Genomic DNA, 17,082 nt, shown 5'->3' on the forward strand with positions numbered 1-17,082 from the left:
CAGACAGAGGTGAGAGGCAGCAGAGACGGTGATGAGTTCAGGTAAAAGACAGCACTGAGGTGTGTGTGGTTGTCAGAGGTTTAAGTGACACCAAGTGGAGCGCTGTCCGAGTGTGTTGAAGTGGAACAAAAAGGAAACTCAGACGGACAGATGGACAGACACACGGACTAAAACGCTACCGAGAGAGAGAGTGTGTTTGTGTTTAATCCAGCGAGACAAAAAGCTGATGTCTTTGCTTGGTAAAAGGCTGAAAACTGATCCAGTTGTCCACTGCACAATTTGATCCGGGTTGAGCGGGCTGACTGCGCACACACTCAGTCGGTTCTGTAGAATCATCATCAGATTGTGTTTCAGCAACAGTGCAACAACAGCTCTGCTTAAACAGCATCGACACACACAACCCAACCTTCATGTGCACAAACAGCTGCTGCCTGATGTGTTCAGTTGATTCAGCGACAGTCAAGGATGTGTCATCACTCAGACTATTAAAACGGATTTAAGTCAAGTCTGCTGATTATTAAGGGAAAATTAACTTTCTAGTTCTTTAAATTGATCATTGTGCAAGAACCTTGGAACGTTTTAAACACAGCCTGCAGTTCAATTGAGATTCATTCAGATTCAGAAAACTTTCTTTGTCCCCAGGGAGCCATTGAAAAGGCACATAGAGCAGTCAGTGCAACAATGACATAATAAGAAATAGGGGACAAAGTGACACTGAATTGGACTGACTTTTTGTGCCCGAAAGTCAGGCTTCTCAGTTGTGGTAAACAGCAGAGAATTTGTTGTTTTGTTGTTGTTGTTTATTTTGTTAGTGCAAATAGTGATTTTTAGAGAATCTTTGAAAGAGATATGTAGAATCTATGCTTGCACTAGGAATTTAAAATGAAGAGCCACTGTGGCTCACTCATAAGAATAACAATGAGGCACAAAAAGCCACAAATTTCTGTGTCAGTGACAGCAGAAAAAATGGAGTCGTTTTCCTGCATTCTGGTGCATTTTGAGGTAAAAAAAAAATGCTCAATTAAACAGTTCTATTTTATTTCTACTTATGTATGTTGTTATTTTCATTGTTTTTACACTCCTCCTCGGCTGCTCTGAGCAATGTGAAATGCTTAAGTCTAAGTCCTGAATATAAATATCATCACAAAGTGTGAGTCTATATCATTTTGCTAAACTTTCAGAACCAAATTTAATGTTCTTTTCGTAAAAACAGGCAGTCAGGGGTGAAGACCCATTCCCATGTATATATGCATTTGGCCATTTAAAAACCTGTACCTGAAACACGTTCATGATCAAAACTTTTTGACCCATAAAAATATTAATTTCAAGTCCAATTTACCTTCTTTTCCTCCTATGTCCAATTCTTCAACCCTCACTATGTACCATATCTCACAACTGTAGCATAAACTCAACAAAAACCTCCTCTTTCTCGCTTTTCCTGATGGCAAATGACTCGCCTTGTGGCACACCGTTCAGAGATTTCACGCAGTAAAAATAGCATGCTTTTCTGTGATTGGCCGAGAGCGGATCATGACCCGCTCTCAGCCAATCTCGGAGCCACACGTGATCAAGATTCGGGTGGCTCCGACTATTTCCGACGCCTGCTGAGAGAAAAAGTTTGTTTTTCTTATATTATCGTTCGGGTGTTTCAAAGAAAAAGTAAGTTGAACCCTTTTTTGTTGCTTTTTATAAGAAAAATAGAGCACCACTGTGGCTCACACGGTTCAGAATGACTGCGCCATCCACAGGGCTGTACAGTGCGAGCGTTTCACTCGCATATGCGCCTAAAAATAGATCGGTGCGAGTAGAAAAAATAAAAAGGGAGCACGCGTGCGAGTACAGATGTCAACCCTATCATTTGCATTTGCTCCTAAAATAAATCCATACAAAGTGGATCAAACTAAAAGTCATAGCCTACACCTTCTTCTTCAACAACTTTTTTTCACATCGGCACGCTACAACACGACATGGTCAGAAAACCCGTGAGCTCCTCTCGACTCTCAGACCGTCTCCCCCACACAGTACCGAGCACCACACAGATCGCCGCACTTTCTTAAAGCGACAGGCTCCTATTTCTGTCTTTAGCTTTTATGAACACATTAACTTGAAATAACCAAATACTGTGTCTGTCTAAATTATAATAATACAAATGACACTAAATTAAGCATGTAAAACAGTTTAACCATAAAGTAATAACTGAACTAAAATTGTCATCAGTTAACACAATCTATGCATTCCGCACCTATAATCAGCCTCCCCTAAGAACGCAAGATATGGCATCAAAATATGTCTGGTATTTATGTATAAAGTCTTTAATATAAGTATAGTTCTTAAGTATAAAGTCATTTGTTATTGTTGTTATTTTTATTGGGCCAGTAAACAATATAATAGAATTGAAATTCTTTATTTATCCCACACCTGGGAAATTATTTGCTACAACAGCTAAAACACCAAATCACAAGTTTAAAAAAATAAACCGAGTAAATTACAGTCTGTAAGAACAGAATAATACATAAGGGGCTAAATGATCACAGTATGGCAGATTAAGAACAGAGACCATTTCAAAACTCGGACTTTAACAGAAATATGCAGGTTGAGTTAACTGTGCCGATTGTATGATATGAAATCAAATCTGGAGTCAGAATTTGTTGGTCCACTTAACAAAATCTGACTCCCCTATTATTTTGGCAATGCAAGAAGTGACAACCTCCAAACTTTCTCAGCTACAACATCTGCACCTCTGCTGCTGTTGTATAAGGTCTTGTGTACATGGTAGCTTCCATCGAGTTTCTTGCTTGAAAATTGGAAAAATGTAACACAATGCCATCTGAGTGATAATGGAAAATATGACAAAAGAAAGAAGTCAGTAGACCAATCACACTCCAAATGAAAGGAAGCCATATTGGTGAAAGTTTTGTTTTCTTTTGTGAGAACAAAATCAAACAATAATTCTTTACAAACTAATTACAAAATACACATACATATGTACATGTAAAATTCATAGTGCTCCTAAAATTTTTTCTGTGCTCCTAAATTTTTTCATTTAGGAGCACCTGTGCTCCTAGTGAAAAAGCTAAGCGTACAGCCCTGATCCAGCAAAACGATGTGCCAATGGTGCTGCGGCGATCGACTAGCGCAAGCCTAGAGAATGATGTGATTTTGATTAATTATAACTAATTTAAGTTTGGATTTGGTTAAGTCTACAGACAAAATAGTTGTTTTTGCAGTATTTTACCTTTATTTTTGCCACATTTTTGAATGAAACCACGTAAAATAAAGTGATTTTGATGAAATATCATTATTTTACACTTATTTTTGGCTGACCGATCTGCTTAGAACACGGGACACATTCAAGGACTGTGGGAAAGTCGAAAATCTGACAATTCCATCTGTTTTCACAGCTCTGATCAAGCAGTGTAATTTTTTGCAAATTCTTGAAAAAAGATGCCTTTCAAACTTGGCAGCAGGGTCAGAAGGTTCAATAAAACATCGTTCCTGACAACTAGGCTACAGGTTTTACCACACTTGATGTGGGACTTTTTGTTTTTGTCACCATTTTTTATGGTAACAAAGGAACGTACAGGGAATAAACACTAGCTTTCACTGCTGTAGAGCAGCGGTTCTCAAATGAGTTTACGAGTACCCCTGGGGGCACTTGAAGGTATGCCATGGGGTATGTGAGATTTTTAAAAAAAAAACATTGAAAACTAGCAACAATTCAAAAATCCTTTAGAAAATATATTTATTCAATAATTCTTCAACAAAATACGAATGAAATTTCATAAACTGATTTTCATATCAAGTAGGCCATTCCATTTTATTACCCTAAACCCAGTTTCTGGAAGAGTTCAGATGAAAGAGTTTTTTAAAATTCTGCTGAACCACGGTTCAAAAGCAATGTCTGATTTTCACTGGTTAATTTTCATAGAATATTTTTTTAAACTTTTGTCAGATTCAAATCAAAAACTTAATATATCAGAAACTGATGACGTAGTGCTGTATTTTATGTCTGTCTCTTTTCGTCAGCCAAAAATGCTTTGCCTTGGTTGGGGGGTACTTGAATGAAAAAAATAGTACACAGGGAGTACGTCACTGAAAAAAGGTTCAGAATCAATGCTATAGAGCTTTCAAAGGGACTCAGAATTAGAAGCATCATGTAAACCAGGGGTGTGTCAAATATACGGCCCATGGGCCAAAAACGGCCCACCAGATGGTTCATTTTCGACTTTACACAGTGCAAAAATTACACAGAACATATTAACTGTAAATTGTAAAACTGTTAATTTTAAATTAATTTAAATTAAACAATTTCTAGACTTTGACAAGTTGTTTTTGTAGATAAACTAAGATCTGGCAGTTGCAATGCACATTTAAATGATAAACTGAGGCAATACAGTTGAAATTGAACTTGTTTTTCTTCAGAAATTTCAGGGTGTCCATAATGTTTTGCAAAAAGACAATTGATTTAATGTGAACATTTTCAGAATGCATGTTTTTGAACTAAAACAAAAGGAAAAAGCAGGAGTTATGGTGGTTTATAGGTTATTAAGCTGTGATTTTACTGGTGCGGCCCACTTGACATCAAATTGGGCTGAATGTGGCCTCTGAACCAAAATGAGTTTGACATCCCTGGTGTAAGCGCTATAGGTGAGCTTCTTCTGGTTGCAGCTAACTGGGACATATGACAAAACTGAGCTGTTTGTTTCAAATTTTCCTATTAAGGCTAGCCAGCACACTTGCCATTCAAAAGCAGTTTTAAGCAACTCAGTTTTGCATTAACAGTCAGTTTTAGTCTGCATTTTTTTCTATTCCACTTCACAAATCTTTCCTAGAGAGCAGATGTAAACACTGTCTCCTCTCAGCAACATCCACAGCCAGTGAGACGGAAAAGAAAGAATTCATACAGAGACATGCACATATAGTGCGATTGGATCCTATGTGCTCTTAACTAATGCACACACTCAGAAAAAGAGATCAGGAACACCGAGCCTGGATAAGAAGCAGCCTGATTATCTCTTTTGACAGCTTTATGGGTCGACCAAGGGTTAACCGCCTCCCCGCATCCGGTAAAGCATGCATGGAGTCCATACCGCCCTCTCTGTGTGTGTGTGTGTGTGTGTGTCTGTGTGTGTACGCAAACAGGCCGACAGCCGAGCGGAGTGTATGGGACCTGATTGCAAGGTTGTGTGTGTTGGCGTACATGCCTGCACAGTATGTACATATGAGGCATTGTGTGCATCACTTGCTACAAAACATGATATTCAAAGGCCAACAGGGACACGTGTGCGCGTATGTGTGCGTCTTACGCTTTATTAAAACCACAATCGGAAATGCACTGGGAGCGCTGGATGTACACACTGGACGTACAATTTCAACTGACCGACATGCACAAGATATATTAAAAAAAAAAAAACATAAGCTGGAGCAAATATGAAGTTTTGGAGCTTAAAAGACATGTTTTATAGCATGATCCCTGTTAGTTCTAAATATTTTGGTCATTTCAGCACAAATAAAACATATAAATGCATCAGAAGGTGTGAGGACAAAGTCTGCGCAAGCAAGACTAATGAGGTGGAAGACAAACAGCACTTCACATTATCAGGGTCTATAGCCGACAGCGACCAACATAAAGAGATGTCATTGGCCCTGACACACATACACACATGGAGCTATACAAAGCCACACACGCTTGCAGTGATGGAAGTATGTAGACTGTGGTCAGACTGTCAGTGATTGACGACGGTGAGAGAATGAAAATAATAAGAATGACCCTCAGTCGGTCTGTTTAGATGCCCTCAGAGTCCTTCAACCACACATATGGTCTGTAACTATACAGTAGAAAAACGGAATACAATCTAAAGACTAATTCCTCATTATCACTTTTGTGCCTCAATTCATCTACATCCATCCCTGATAGGTTAGTTGTCAAAAATAACCATGTTTCTCAAAAATGTCTTTCAGATTTCTCCTGTGTTCATCTTCTGAACAGTTTCAGGGCTTTTTTGCTCTCGTCATATTTTTACTTACTGTGGGCTCGTTTCTGTGCATCATAAATTGTAAACATGCAGATATTTCAGTGCTGCCTGTCTTGTAAATAAAGTGAGTCCTGTATGCAGACATGCGGAGTGTTTTTGATTGGCGAGGCTCGTGTCGTCACCAACATTAAATCCTCTCAGGGATCCCATCAGAGAGGAAAATGCTGCTATGAAAGGAGCGACATGCAACCTTATCCCAGCTTGGCCGCTCGGCCTGCAAATACTGCAGCATAAGACGCACACACACTCGGCGGTGGCGTCGGGTGTCGCACAGACAGGAAGCAGAGAACAGAGGTATCGAACAAACAGGGGAAGGCGACACCGATGTCGATACTCGGCCCCGATGAGAACAGCAGCAGCAGACAGCGGCCGAGTCTCAATACTATCACTCAGATTCCTCCTCGTGCATGAAATCACCTCAGGATCTGAAACACAACTTTCACGTGTTCACATTGAAAGAAAGCTACATAAACTACACATAATTAGCTTTAAAATGTCCTACTCCTAACTTTTTGAGTACATCTTTTCTTGTTTTACACACATTTTATTCAGGAAGTGCCTTAAAATTTCGTTGTATTGCCATTTTGCAGTTTTTTTCTTGCAGTAGACTGACAAGAAAGCTTCTAATTGTAATCACTCCACACATTAACTCATGAATATGAAATGGGGTCATCCTTCAGAATAAGTGCTGTAATTTTTGGGTTGTAAACTTCACCAATAACATTTGTTTACACGGCATAAAGGTAGACTCCTGAATGCTGGATTTCCTCTTGAAATAACAGAGGTAAACAAGTTGGCAAATTTAGGGATTTTGGGGATAAACAGTGAAATCAAAGACTAGAACAGAATTCCTTTAGCACCACTGCACTGACAAGAAAATTAAGCAGCAATTTTGTCAGTGGGTTAACAAAAACTGACATTATTTTAAGTACAGTAGGAGATGTGAAAATATAAATACAAAAATCAAACAAAAAGATGCATTCATAGTTTATTAAATTGAGTTGAGAATGGCATTTGCATGTTTTTTGCTTTTTTCTTTTTTAAATCAAAACTGGACAATTCAGTTTGTTTTACAGAATAATGAATAGGGCAGGAGGGAGAAAAAGCAAACACACAGTTCACTCACATCCAAGTTGAATGGTTGGTCATTTTGCTCCCATTTGATCAAACTGTTAGTAGCTATCTTAGGAAATCAACATATTCAACTTTTGTTTCTTCGTTTTTTTATGATTTATGGCATCCTAATTGTGTCACTCAGCAGAGAGGTCTCCCTTATTCTTCATGGTTGTTCTGTCTCCATACAGAACGCTCATCACTGAGTTCACAAGACAGGCAGCACTAAAATACCTGCATGTTTTCAATGTATGAAGCACAGAAACGCGCAAAGTGACGCAAAATAAACCAAACATGACTCAACATTTAACGTCCTGAATCACAAAATCAATCTGCAGGTTTGAAAAGCATGCTATCAGTAAAATATTTACAAAAATATCCTACATATGGTAGTCAGAATATGCAATATATATATATATATATATATATATATATACAGTGCCTTGTGAAAGTATTTGGCCCCTTTGAACTTTTCAACCTTTCGCCACATTTCAGGCTTCAAACATAAAGATATAAAATTTTAATTTTTTGTCAAGAATCAACAACAAGTGGGACACAATCATGAAGTGGAATGAAATTTATTGGATACTTTAAACTTTTTTAACAAATAAAAACGTGAAAAGTGGGGCGTGCAATATTATTCGGCCCCCTTGCATTAATACTTTGTAGCGCCACCTTTTGCTGCAATTACAGCTGCAAGTCGCTTGGGGTATGTCTCTATCAGTTTTGCACATCCAGAGACTGAAATTCTTGCCCATTCTTCCTTGCAAAACAGCTCGAGCTCAGTGAGGTTGGATGGAGAGCGTTTGTGAACAGCAGTCTTCAGCTCTGCCCACAGATTCTCGATTGGATTCAGGTCTGGACTTTGACTTGGCCATTCTAACACCTGGGTACGTTTATTTGTGAACCATTCCATTGTAGATTTGGCTTTATGTTTTGTATCATTGTCCTGTTGGAAGATAAATCTCCGTCCCAGTCTCAGGTCTTTTGCAGACTCCAACAGCTTTTCTTCCAGAATGGTCCTGTATTTGGCTCCATTCATCTTCCCATCAATTTTAACCATCTTCCCTGTCCCTGCTGAAGAAAAGCAGGCCCAAACCATGAGGCTGCCACCACCATGTTTGACAGTGGGGATGGTGTGTTCAGGGTGATGAGCTGTGTTGCTTTTACGCCAAACATATGGTTTTGCATTGTGGCCAAAAAGTTGGATTTTGGTTTCATCTGACCAGAGCACCTTCTTCCACGTTTGGTGTGTCTCCCAGGTGGCTTGTGGCAAACTTCAAACGAGACTTTTTATGGATATCTTTGAGAAATGGCTTTCTTCTTGCCACTCTTCCATAAAGGCCAGATTTGTGCAGTGTACGACTGATTGTTGTCCTATGGACAGACTCTCACACCTCAGCTGTAGATCTCTGCAGTTCATCCAGAGTGATCATGGGCCTCTTGGCTGCATCTCTGATCAGTCTTCTCCTTGTTGGAGGTGAAAGTTTAGAGGGACGGCCGGGTCTTGGTAGATTTGCAGTGGTCTGATACTCCTTCCATTTCAATATGATTGCTTGCACAGTGCTCCTTGAGATGTTTAAAGCTTGGGAAATCTTTTTGTATCCAAATCCGGCTTTAAACTTCTCCACAACAGTATCTCGGACCTGCCTGGTGTGTTCCTTGGTCTTCATGATGCTCTCTGCACTTTAAACAGAACCCTGAGACTATCAGAGAGCAGGTGCATTTATACGGAGACTTGATTACACACAGGTGGATTCTATTTATCATCATCAGTCATTTAGGACAACATTGGATCATTCAGAGATCCTCACTGAACTTCCGGAGTGAGTTTGCTGCACTGAAAGTAAAGGGGCCGAATAATATTGCACACCCCACTTTTCAGTTTTTTTATTTGTTAAAAAAGTATAAAATATCCAATAAATTTCATTCCACTTCACGATTGTGTCCCACTTGTTGTTGATTCTTGACAAAAAATTAAAATTTTATATCTTTATGTTTGAAGCCTGAAATGTGGCGAAAGGTTGAAAAGTTCAAGGGGGCCGAATACTTTCGCAAGGCACTGTATATTGTTGGACTTTTGACTTTATGATGGGTCTTTAAACTCAGGTTTAACAAACTGAAGCTTAAAATCACTTTAATTCAAAACCTTTTATTTTACATGTCTCCCAAAAATATTCAGTTTACATGAACCAGATTCTGTGGAAAACAAAAAAAAAAAATCCTTATTTCTCAAGATAACTGTGATCCCAAGACTGTCTCAGCTGCGACCATAGACTGTATATAAAGTGGACGTAGCATCTGGCTCCAGAATTGAAGCCAACCCGGAAGTGTCAAAAACTTGCAATATCACGCCGTCCGCTAGGGTTGGCTCCAGAAAGCTTTTTCTCCATAGACCCCAATTCATTTTTGGAAAAAATAAAATCTGATAGACTGATTTTCTACAGCTCAGGATTTTTTCCCGTTAGTTTTCATGATCAAAATGAGAGATCAGGTGGCCGATCTTAAAATAAATCAATACTGAATTTTTAAAAAATCGTTAAAGTTGGCGGAGCCAGGGGGCGTGGCTATACTTGATAGACAGCAACAGAAGCTTCTGTGGTAAAATGTGGGCGGGATAAGAGACTCTTCAGCCAATCCTGCCCCTAGTTGCTCTCCAGTCCAGTCTGTCTGATGACGCTTTTTACGTCACTGGCTCCAAAAAATCCAAAACGGCGACCAGGAAGTAGCAAAATCCGGGCTTCATTTTCTCAGTGTTGAAACCAACGGGTGACGTCACGGTTAGTTTACACCTGGCTGTGACCAGCATCATGTGATAAAAATTCATGGAGTTTTCATTTGAACTGCAGGCAGTGTATGCACTCACAGACACTTGTGAAACAGGTTTTCCTTTCATATTTGTAAATTAAACAATCACAGTTTTTTGTATTTAACATTTATTGTATTATATTTTTGTTATATGTGGCAGAAAAGACAATAGAGAGTTCTTTTTAATTCTAGTTAGGGCTGTTCTGTTTGCATAGTGGTGCAGGACTTTATATTGCAGTGAAAAATGAGCCCACTGAGTAAAAATGTGACAGGAGCAAAAGCAAGGGCGTCAGTTTGTTTTTAAAAGTGTGGGGGACCACAGCACTTTGAGAAAATGTCGAAGAACGACGGCAAAATGCCACAAGCTGGGCTCGAACTCACAACCACCGTACCAAAGGCGGAGGTTCAACCTGTTGAGCTATCGGTACTTGCGGGTAGAGGGGTCTGTGGGCCGCTATAGTACTAATTCTCCCGACCCGAAATTTTGCCCCTGCACGCCTCTGGTCGGAGCTTCCACTTGGCACAGGCACAAGTTTAGCATCTGCGCTTTTTTTTTTTCTTTTTTTTTTTAACCTCACGAAGGTGTGCTGCGTGTCTGTGCAACTCTCGGCCGAGTGCGGATGGTGCGTTCAGGAGCGTCGGAATTTTCTATACTACTGAAAATAACTGGGTTTACAACGGCTTACATGTGAAGAATTTGAATGTGTTTGAGACATAATGACCCCTGACAAAAAGTGGGGGGGACACGTCCCCACCTTCCCCCCCTAAACTGACGCCTATGAGCAAAAGTAAAAGTGGCTCACTGGGTGACCTACTGAATTCATCCCAGGCAATGTAATTGTATTTAGTTATTTCTACTGTTAACTTTAAGGTTTGCCATGGCACTCAAAGTGCTGTTCCCTGTAGATGAAGTTGAATCTGTTGGAGGTGAGTCCTAAATATCAGCTTGTCACAGATTGAAGTCAGTGTTTAGCTCAGCTCAGGCAGAGAAGTGGTCCTAAGTGCTGCAGATGCCACAAACTCACACTGACATTTATGAAAGCTACTGACAACCACTACTTCATGCATATCTCCTAAAACTTTAAACCTCAAAACTCTCAGCTATCAGTTTGTGTTAACACAGCAGGACTTGGACACCATGAAGAACACAAACTCTCCAGTGCAACGATAACCACAGCCGGTAAAAATATAATAATTAGTAATCCACTACAGGTAACAGCAGTTAGACGAGCAATGAACAGGACTGTACGCTTAATTCTGTCATATTAAGTAACCTGGTTCACCTCACGGTTATTCTGTAAATGACATTGAACAGGTCAAAACCTTGAAAGCAGGGGTGTCCCAACATGCGGCCCGTGGGCCAAAACCGGCCCACCACAGGGTCCAATCTGACCAGTGCAATGATTTTGTAGAGTAAAAATTACAGAGAAGACATTAACTGCAAATTGAACATTTTAAAACTGTAAATTTCTGATAATTTATAGATCATGACAAAATGTTTTGATCATAAAGGAAAATATTATATTGTGCATTGTTATTTTGTTGTGTTGTGTCTCTTTTTTGTAATATTTTGTCTTGTTTTTGATGTGTTTTGTCTTTTTGTTGTCTGACTTGTGATGTTTGTCACGTTTTTGTTGTTTTGTGTTTCATTTCTGTCTTGCTTTTGTTTATTATCTTATTTCTGTCATTTTGTGTTTTGCTTTATTCGATGTTTTGTGTCTCGCTTCTGTTGCTTTGTGTTTCTTTTTTATTTCGCTTGTTTTGTTTGTCTATTTTTTTGTCACTTTGTTTCTCTCTTTTGGCATTTTTTGTCTCATTTGTGTAATGTCGTGTTTGGTTTTTGTTTGTCTAATATTTTGCGCTCTGCAACTGTCTTTTTTTGTCTCTTTTTGTTTTGTTTCGTGTCGTTTTATGTCTCATTTTGTCATTTTGTGTATCCAGTGTGATCTGTGAGCTGTAATGTGTAAATGATAAACTGAGGCATAATGTTTCTGAAACAGAACTTTTTTTTCTTTAAAAAATTCAAGTTGTTCATAATGTTTTGTAAAAAAAAAAACAAAAAAAGATAATTCCATAAATGTGAACATTTTTAGAAAATACTTTATTGCATTAAAACAAAGGAACAATTTGGAGTTGTGGTTATTCAGAGGTTACTATGCTGTGATTTTACTAGTCTAGCCCACTTGAGAACAAACTGGGCTGAATGTGCCCCTTGAACTAAAGTGTTCTATTGTCTAGTATAGGTCCCTTAGTGTTGTCAGTGACTCGGTGTTGTCTTGTTGTGTTATTTAAGGACAGGTCTCTCTTGAGAATGAGACTCAGTGCATCCATGAGACTACCTGTATAAATAAATACCTAATAAATGAAAATAAGTTTGACACAAATGCTATAAAGTAATGAGTGACTTTGGTTCACTGTAAGTCCGGTTTTAGTTTCATATTTGTGACCATTTTTGGACAGTGCTTCTATAACTATCATCAGTAATAATATCATCAAGTGCAATATCAGCATTTTCCACTGCAGGAAGAATCTGTGCGATATGTTTGTTTTCTAACATACAGACGTGTCCTATACCGTTATTTTCAAATCCAGATGAATCTGTTCATCGTCTGAATTTCTACATATGGGAGAATCTGTACAGATATCAGTTGCACTTGTGTATATTCATTATTTAGCTTTACTTTTTACTGAAGTTCCCCACACTTTGCATTATCCCATTCTACTGCTGTAACACTGCAAACGTCCCTGCTGTGGGGTTATTAAAGGCTTATCTTTTCCTGTAGTCCACTTCACCTGTCTGATGTTTGTACTATTATTTTAAACTTATCGTTTCAGACCAAACATCATTATCACAGAGGAGCTGAAAGGCTGAAAGACATAATTGTTGGCTGCAGCAGAGTCACAGATACATTCTTGCAGTTTTAACAGAATCTGGTTGTTGCTAATGGTTACTTTAGCCTAATTTTTTAAATAAGACAAATAAAATACAGAGGTCTAGCTAAAAAAATGACGACTTTAAGGTTAGATCTAATTTTATGCTTATTTTTGGTTATTTTCCCTGACAAGACTGTACATTAGACATCACTTGTTCAGGGACTGTCAGGAAGATGAAAATATAGTGTTTTTTCTGTTTTTACAGTTTCTGGCTCTGAGAAATGTTGCAATTTTTGCGATTTTTAAAAAAAGATAATACGCCTTTAAGACTTGGTGGTGGATTGTGGGGTCCAGAGGGTTAATCCAGATTTCTGACACTTCATTTATTTAAAAAAAAAAACAAAAAAAAACAGTAACTTTCTGCAGTAATTACTATGTCTTTAAAAGTGCCTCACATGATTAAAGCAAAGGATAAATATTTCATGAGGCACCAAATTTTAAAATCTCAAGTTGAAGGATTTTTTCCCTCTTAAAATAAATTGCAGTGTTGTAATATTTTAGCCCACAATCATCCTCCTTTTGACTACAGATTAAATAACACCCTGCAGGAGTCTAAGCAAGACTTTATCAGACTCCTGCACATTCTCTTGAATTAGAAATATACATTTATTAGCGGCAAATGGATAAAATATTGTACTAAAAAATGCTTTTTTGTAGGAGAATGATTGAAAAGTGCTCCTTAAATATTATTTAAATTTGCTGCACTGGTGCAGCATTATTACAGATAAAATCTTGTTTAGTTATAAACTGAACTCATCTTTGTCTTAGATGTTTTCTGACCAGCTCTGCTCTGCTACTGTGGTTGGGTAGAAACTGCCCGTCAATATGACAGATTTATTCTCTGTGTTGTATCTCCTGAGGGGAAAAGCCGACGCTGTGAAGGACTCTGTTTCTCCAACGTGCCCTTTAAAGTGCCATATTTTGACTGAGGTGACCTGAACACACAAACATGCAGCAGCAGCAGGATCAGTGTGAACCCCCGTGGTGAAACGACACCGCTAACACACTTTCTAAAGACGTGCGTGTTTTCGGCCATAGCGTGCACACACATGCTTCGCATGTCCAGCCGTCAATCTGTATTTACTGTGTGTCGACAGGTATCTGGGCCTGTTAGAGTCTCGCTGCGTGTTTCTTCTGCGTGCTGCTGTCAGTCCGAGTGTGTCAGTTTGCGTTGCTTGGTGTGTTTTTGTGTGTCTGTGTGTGTGTTTGCTCACCCATGCTGTTGGTGGAGCTGCACCACATCAGCAGACATCCGGTACACAGCAGGTTCAGAGCCCCGAACAGCAGGATCCTCCACGACTGGAAACGACAACACATAAACAGAATATCCGTTAAACGACGTGGCTCAACCTCTGGGTCGAGGCCCAGCTAGCATCCGTTATACTGACACTTTTCATTTGTTGCATGTAGGGTTGTTTTGTTGACAATAGGAATCAAGATCACGCCACTTCGTATTCGTACGGACAAATCTCTCTCCATTTAGCTCTTTATCAGGCCTATAAAAAGTATACACAGCTCTGAGAACTTTTCCTGATTCAAAATCCCCTTTTATTCTGAATTTGTAAGAAAAAGAACAGGTTTCTCACCCATTTGTGCACAACTTCATTCATATTTATTACTTTCAATTCTTCATGCATCTAAATTGAAACTGGTGTCACAAAGTAAACAATATCAGAGAAGTATCACAAGATTCAGCTGTTAGAATTGATGATATTTCTCACTTTATTAGTACTGATACTTTCAAAGATGCTCTTCTCTCAAACGTATATAAGATTTTCTTTATTATTGATTTTCAAACAGTGAATCGCGCTTATTTCAAAAAGACTTTATGTCAAAATGAAAACAGATTTCCGCAAAGTTATGTCAATTAATTAAAAAATCTGAAAGAAAACAATTGATTGCAGAAGTATTTACCCCCTTCAAGGCAGTAATTAGGAGATTTTCAATATTTAAATCACTTGCAAAGATTAGTCAGTATGTGAAAATCAATCAGAAGAAAGCAAGAAAATTTATCAAAAACTGTTTTTGAATCTTTGATCTTCAATGTGAATAAGAATCTTTGGACACTAGAACAAAACAAGACATCTGAAGACGTTAAGGCTCCAACTAACAGACATTCTTAGTGTCAGCGTCAGTTCTAAATAAATCAGCAAGTTCTTTTGTTTATAAAGTAAACAAAAATGGAGAAAAGTGTTGATCAGTGATTTCCTGATATCCTCAAGTGTCTTGGTGATACGATCTGTTAACATACAGAAGGAAAGACACCAGAGGATGTTTGCTTCCCTTCAATACTAATCAGGAGTGCAGGACAATAATGAGGCCCTTTTCAAACCACGCACTTACAATTTTTAATAGCAACTTTTCACTTTATTCCTTTGAAATGCGAAACACAGGTGGGTTTCAAAGGCATGTTATTTTCTTTTTTAAATGCCGAAAATGATAGTAACAGAAACCATAAAGTCCTAAAGAATAGTCAAATTTTCAACTTTCCAACAGCCCTTAAATTCATAATGTGAGATATTTCATCAGATTCACTTTAATGTAAAAGGGTTCCATAGTTTACATTTTTGAGATTTAGACATCGTTAAAGATGTATGTAAGTTGGTTCAAGTTGTTCAGTCATGGTTATTTTTAAGTTCTACACTTTATTTTAAGATATACAGTTATATAAAAAGTTATTTATTAATAAATGTTGTCAAAATGTTTTTGAAACGTACTGAATTTATTTGACGGTCATTTTTTGATTACAGGCAGACCCTAATAAAACTACCAGGTTACATCAACAGGGGCGACTGTGGCTCAGGTGGTAGAGCAGGTCGTCCAATAATCGAAGGGTTGGCAGTTCAATTCCCACTCTGCCCTAGTCATGTGCTGTTGTGTCCTTTACCTGCCTTGCCTCCAGTGCTGCACTGGTGTGTGAATGTGGGTGGTGGTAGGCGTGGATTGGCAGCCACGCTTCCGTCAGTCTGCCCCAGGGCAGCTGTGGCTACAAATGTAGTTTACCACCACCAGAGTGAGAATGTGTGAGTGAATGAATAATGGCTCCATTGTGGAGTGCCTAGAAAAGCGCTATATAAATCTAATACATTATTATATAGCACACTAACTCAAGTTAGACATTATGATGTTCTGGATCTTTGCTTTAATCCATTTTCTCTAACTGGACCTCTTAGAATTTTAAATGAATACCCCTGGCTTAGAAGAAGAGGGGCATGAGTCAACAACCTGGATCCAACACCAGTTGGTGGAGAAAAAATAACAAAGAAAGCAAAACCAAATGACACTATTTCAGAGTTTTAATAATCCTGTTGCTTGTCCTGTGAATACTGCCGCTTTAGGGAACACTACAGCTGGAGATAAGGTTAATGTTTGGGAAAGGGAGCCTGATGAAGAGGAAACATCAGCTCTACCTGATAGCAGGAAAGAGAACCCAGATAGCAAACTATGGGTGAATCAATGTTGAATCTATGTTGAGACCTAACGTCGAAATTATACAGAAAGCGCAAGGTTGATAAAATGTTGAGTCAACGTTTGCTTTTCAACCATAAATCACACTTTACCTGGATAGCAACAGATGTTAAATCAATGTTGAATTAGGGTTAAGAAGGTTGAATTGTGGTTACGGTTGAAGACTGATGGTTGGATCAACGTTGATTCAACAACATTTTGTCAACATTGAAGTTTGTGTTTAAAAGATACCATTGAATCTACATTGTATTTTGGTTTAATTAAAATGTTTGAAAGGTCAATGTTTAATTAATGTTGAATCTATGTTTGCAAACATGTAATCTATGTAAGCAAACGTTGACTCAACATTTTATCAACCTTGTGCTTTCTGTATAATTTCGACGTTAGGTCTCAACATAGATTCAACATTGATTCACCCATAGTTTGCTATCTGGGAAGCTGTTGATGCTATAATGTCTAGAACTAGCTAGTTGGTTTGGTTGAAATAAAGGAAGCGGGGCCTGTGGCGGAGACGGCACGGGGGGGCCGCGGCGGCAGTGGGGGCTGCTGTTTGTGGCGGAGACGGCCCGAATATTCGGATCCGTTCGTCTGGTCTCGGGTCCAAATTTTGCCTTCGTTTTGTCTTCAGTTACACTGAAGAATTCCTAAACAGTGGAGCATCTTGTCTTGTCTTGTGTTTATGCAATGAAGTGAAACGTGACATCAGAGTCGGCAGCAACTTGGC

The 17,082-nt window shown here is 38.7% G+C and overlaps 1 protein-coding gene across 3 annotated transcripts in view; it reads right to left on the bottom strand.

The window, feature by feature from the left end:
* The window catches only part of slc30a6 (solute carrier family 30 member 6), a 580,472-nt gene that overhangs the window by 543,151 nt on the left and 20,239 nt on the right, over positions 1–17,082 (bottom strand). For all 3 annotated transcript variants that reach the window (XR_007947027.1, XR_007947026.1, XM_051959637.1), the window contains exon 4: positions 14,105–14,189. Coding sequence is in view for 1 of the 3 variants with exons in the window: in XM_051959637.1 (XP_051815597.1) it covers positions 14,105–14,189 (85 nt within the window). In the remaining 2 variants the exon portion in view is untranslated. The remainder of the gene's footprint in view (positions 1–14,104; positions 14,190–17,082) is intronic.

This window comes from Acanthochromis polyacanthus, chromosome 15 (assembly GCF_021347895.1).
Source record: "Acanthochromis polyacanthus isolate Apoly-LR-REF ecotype Palm Island chromosome 15, KAUST_Apoly_ChrSc, whole genome shotgun sequence".
NCBI lineage: Eukaryota > Metazoa > Chordata > Actinopteri > Pomacentridae > Acanthochromis > Acanthochromis polyacanthus.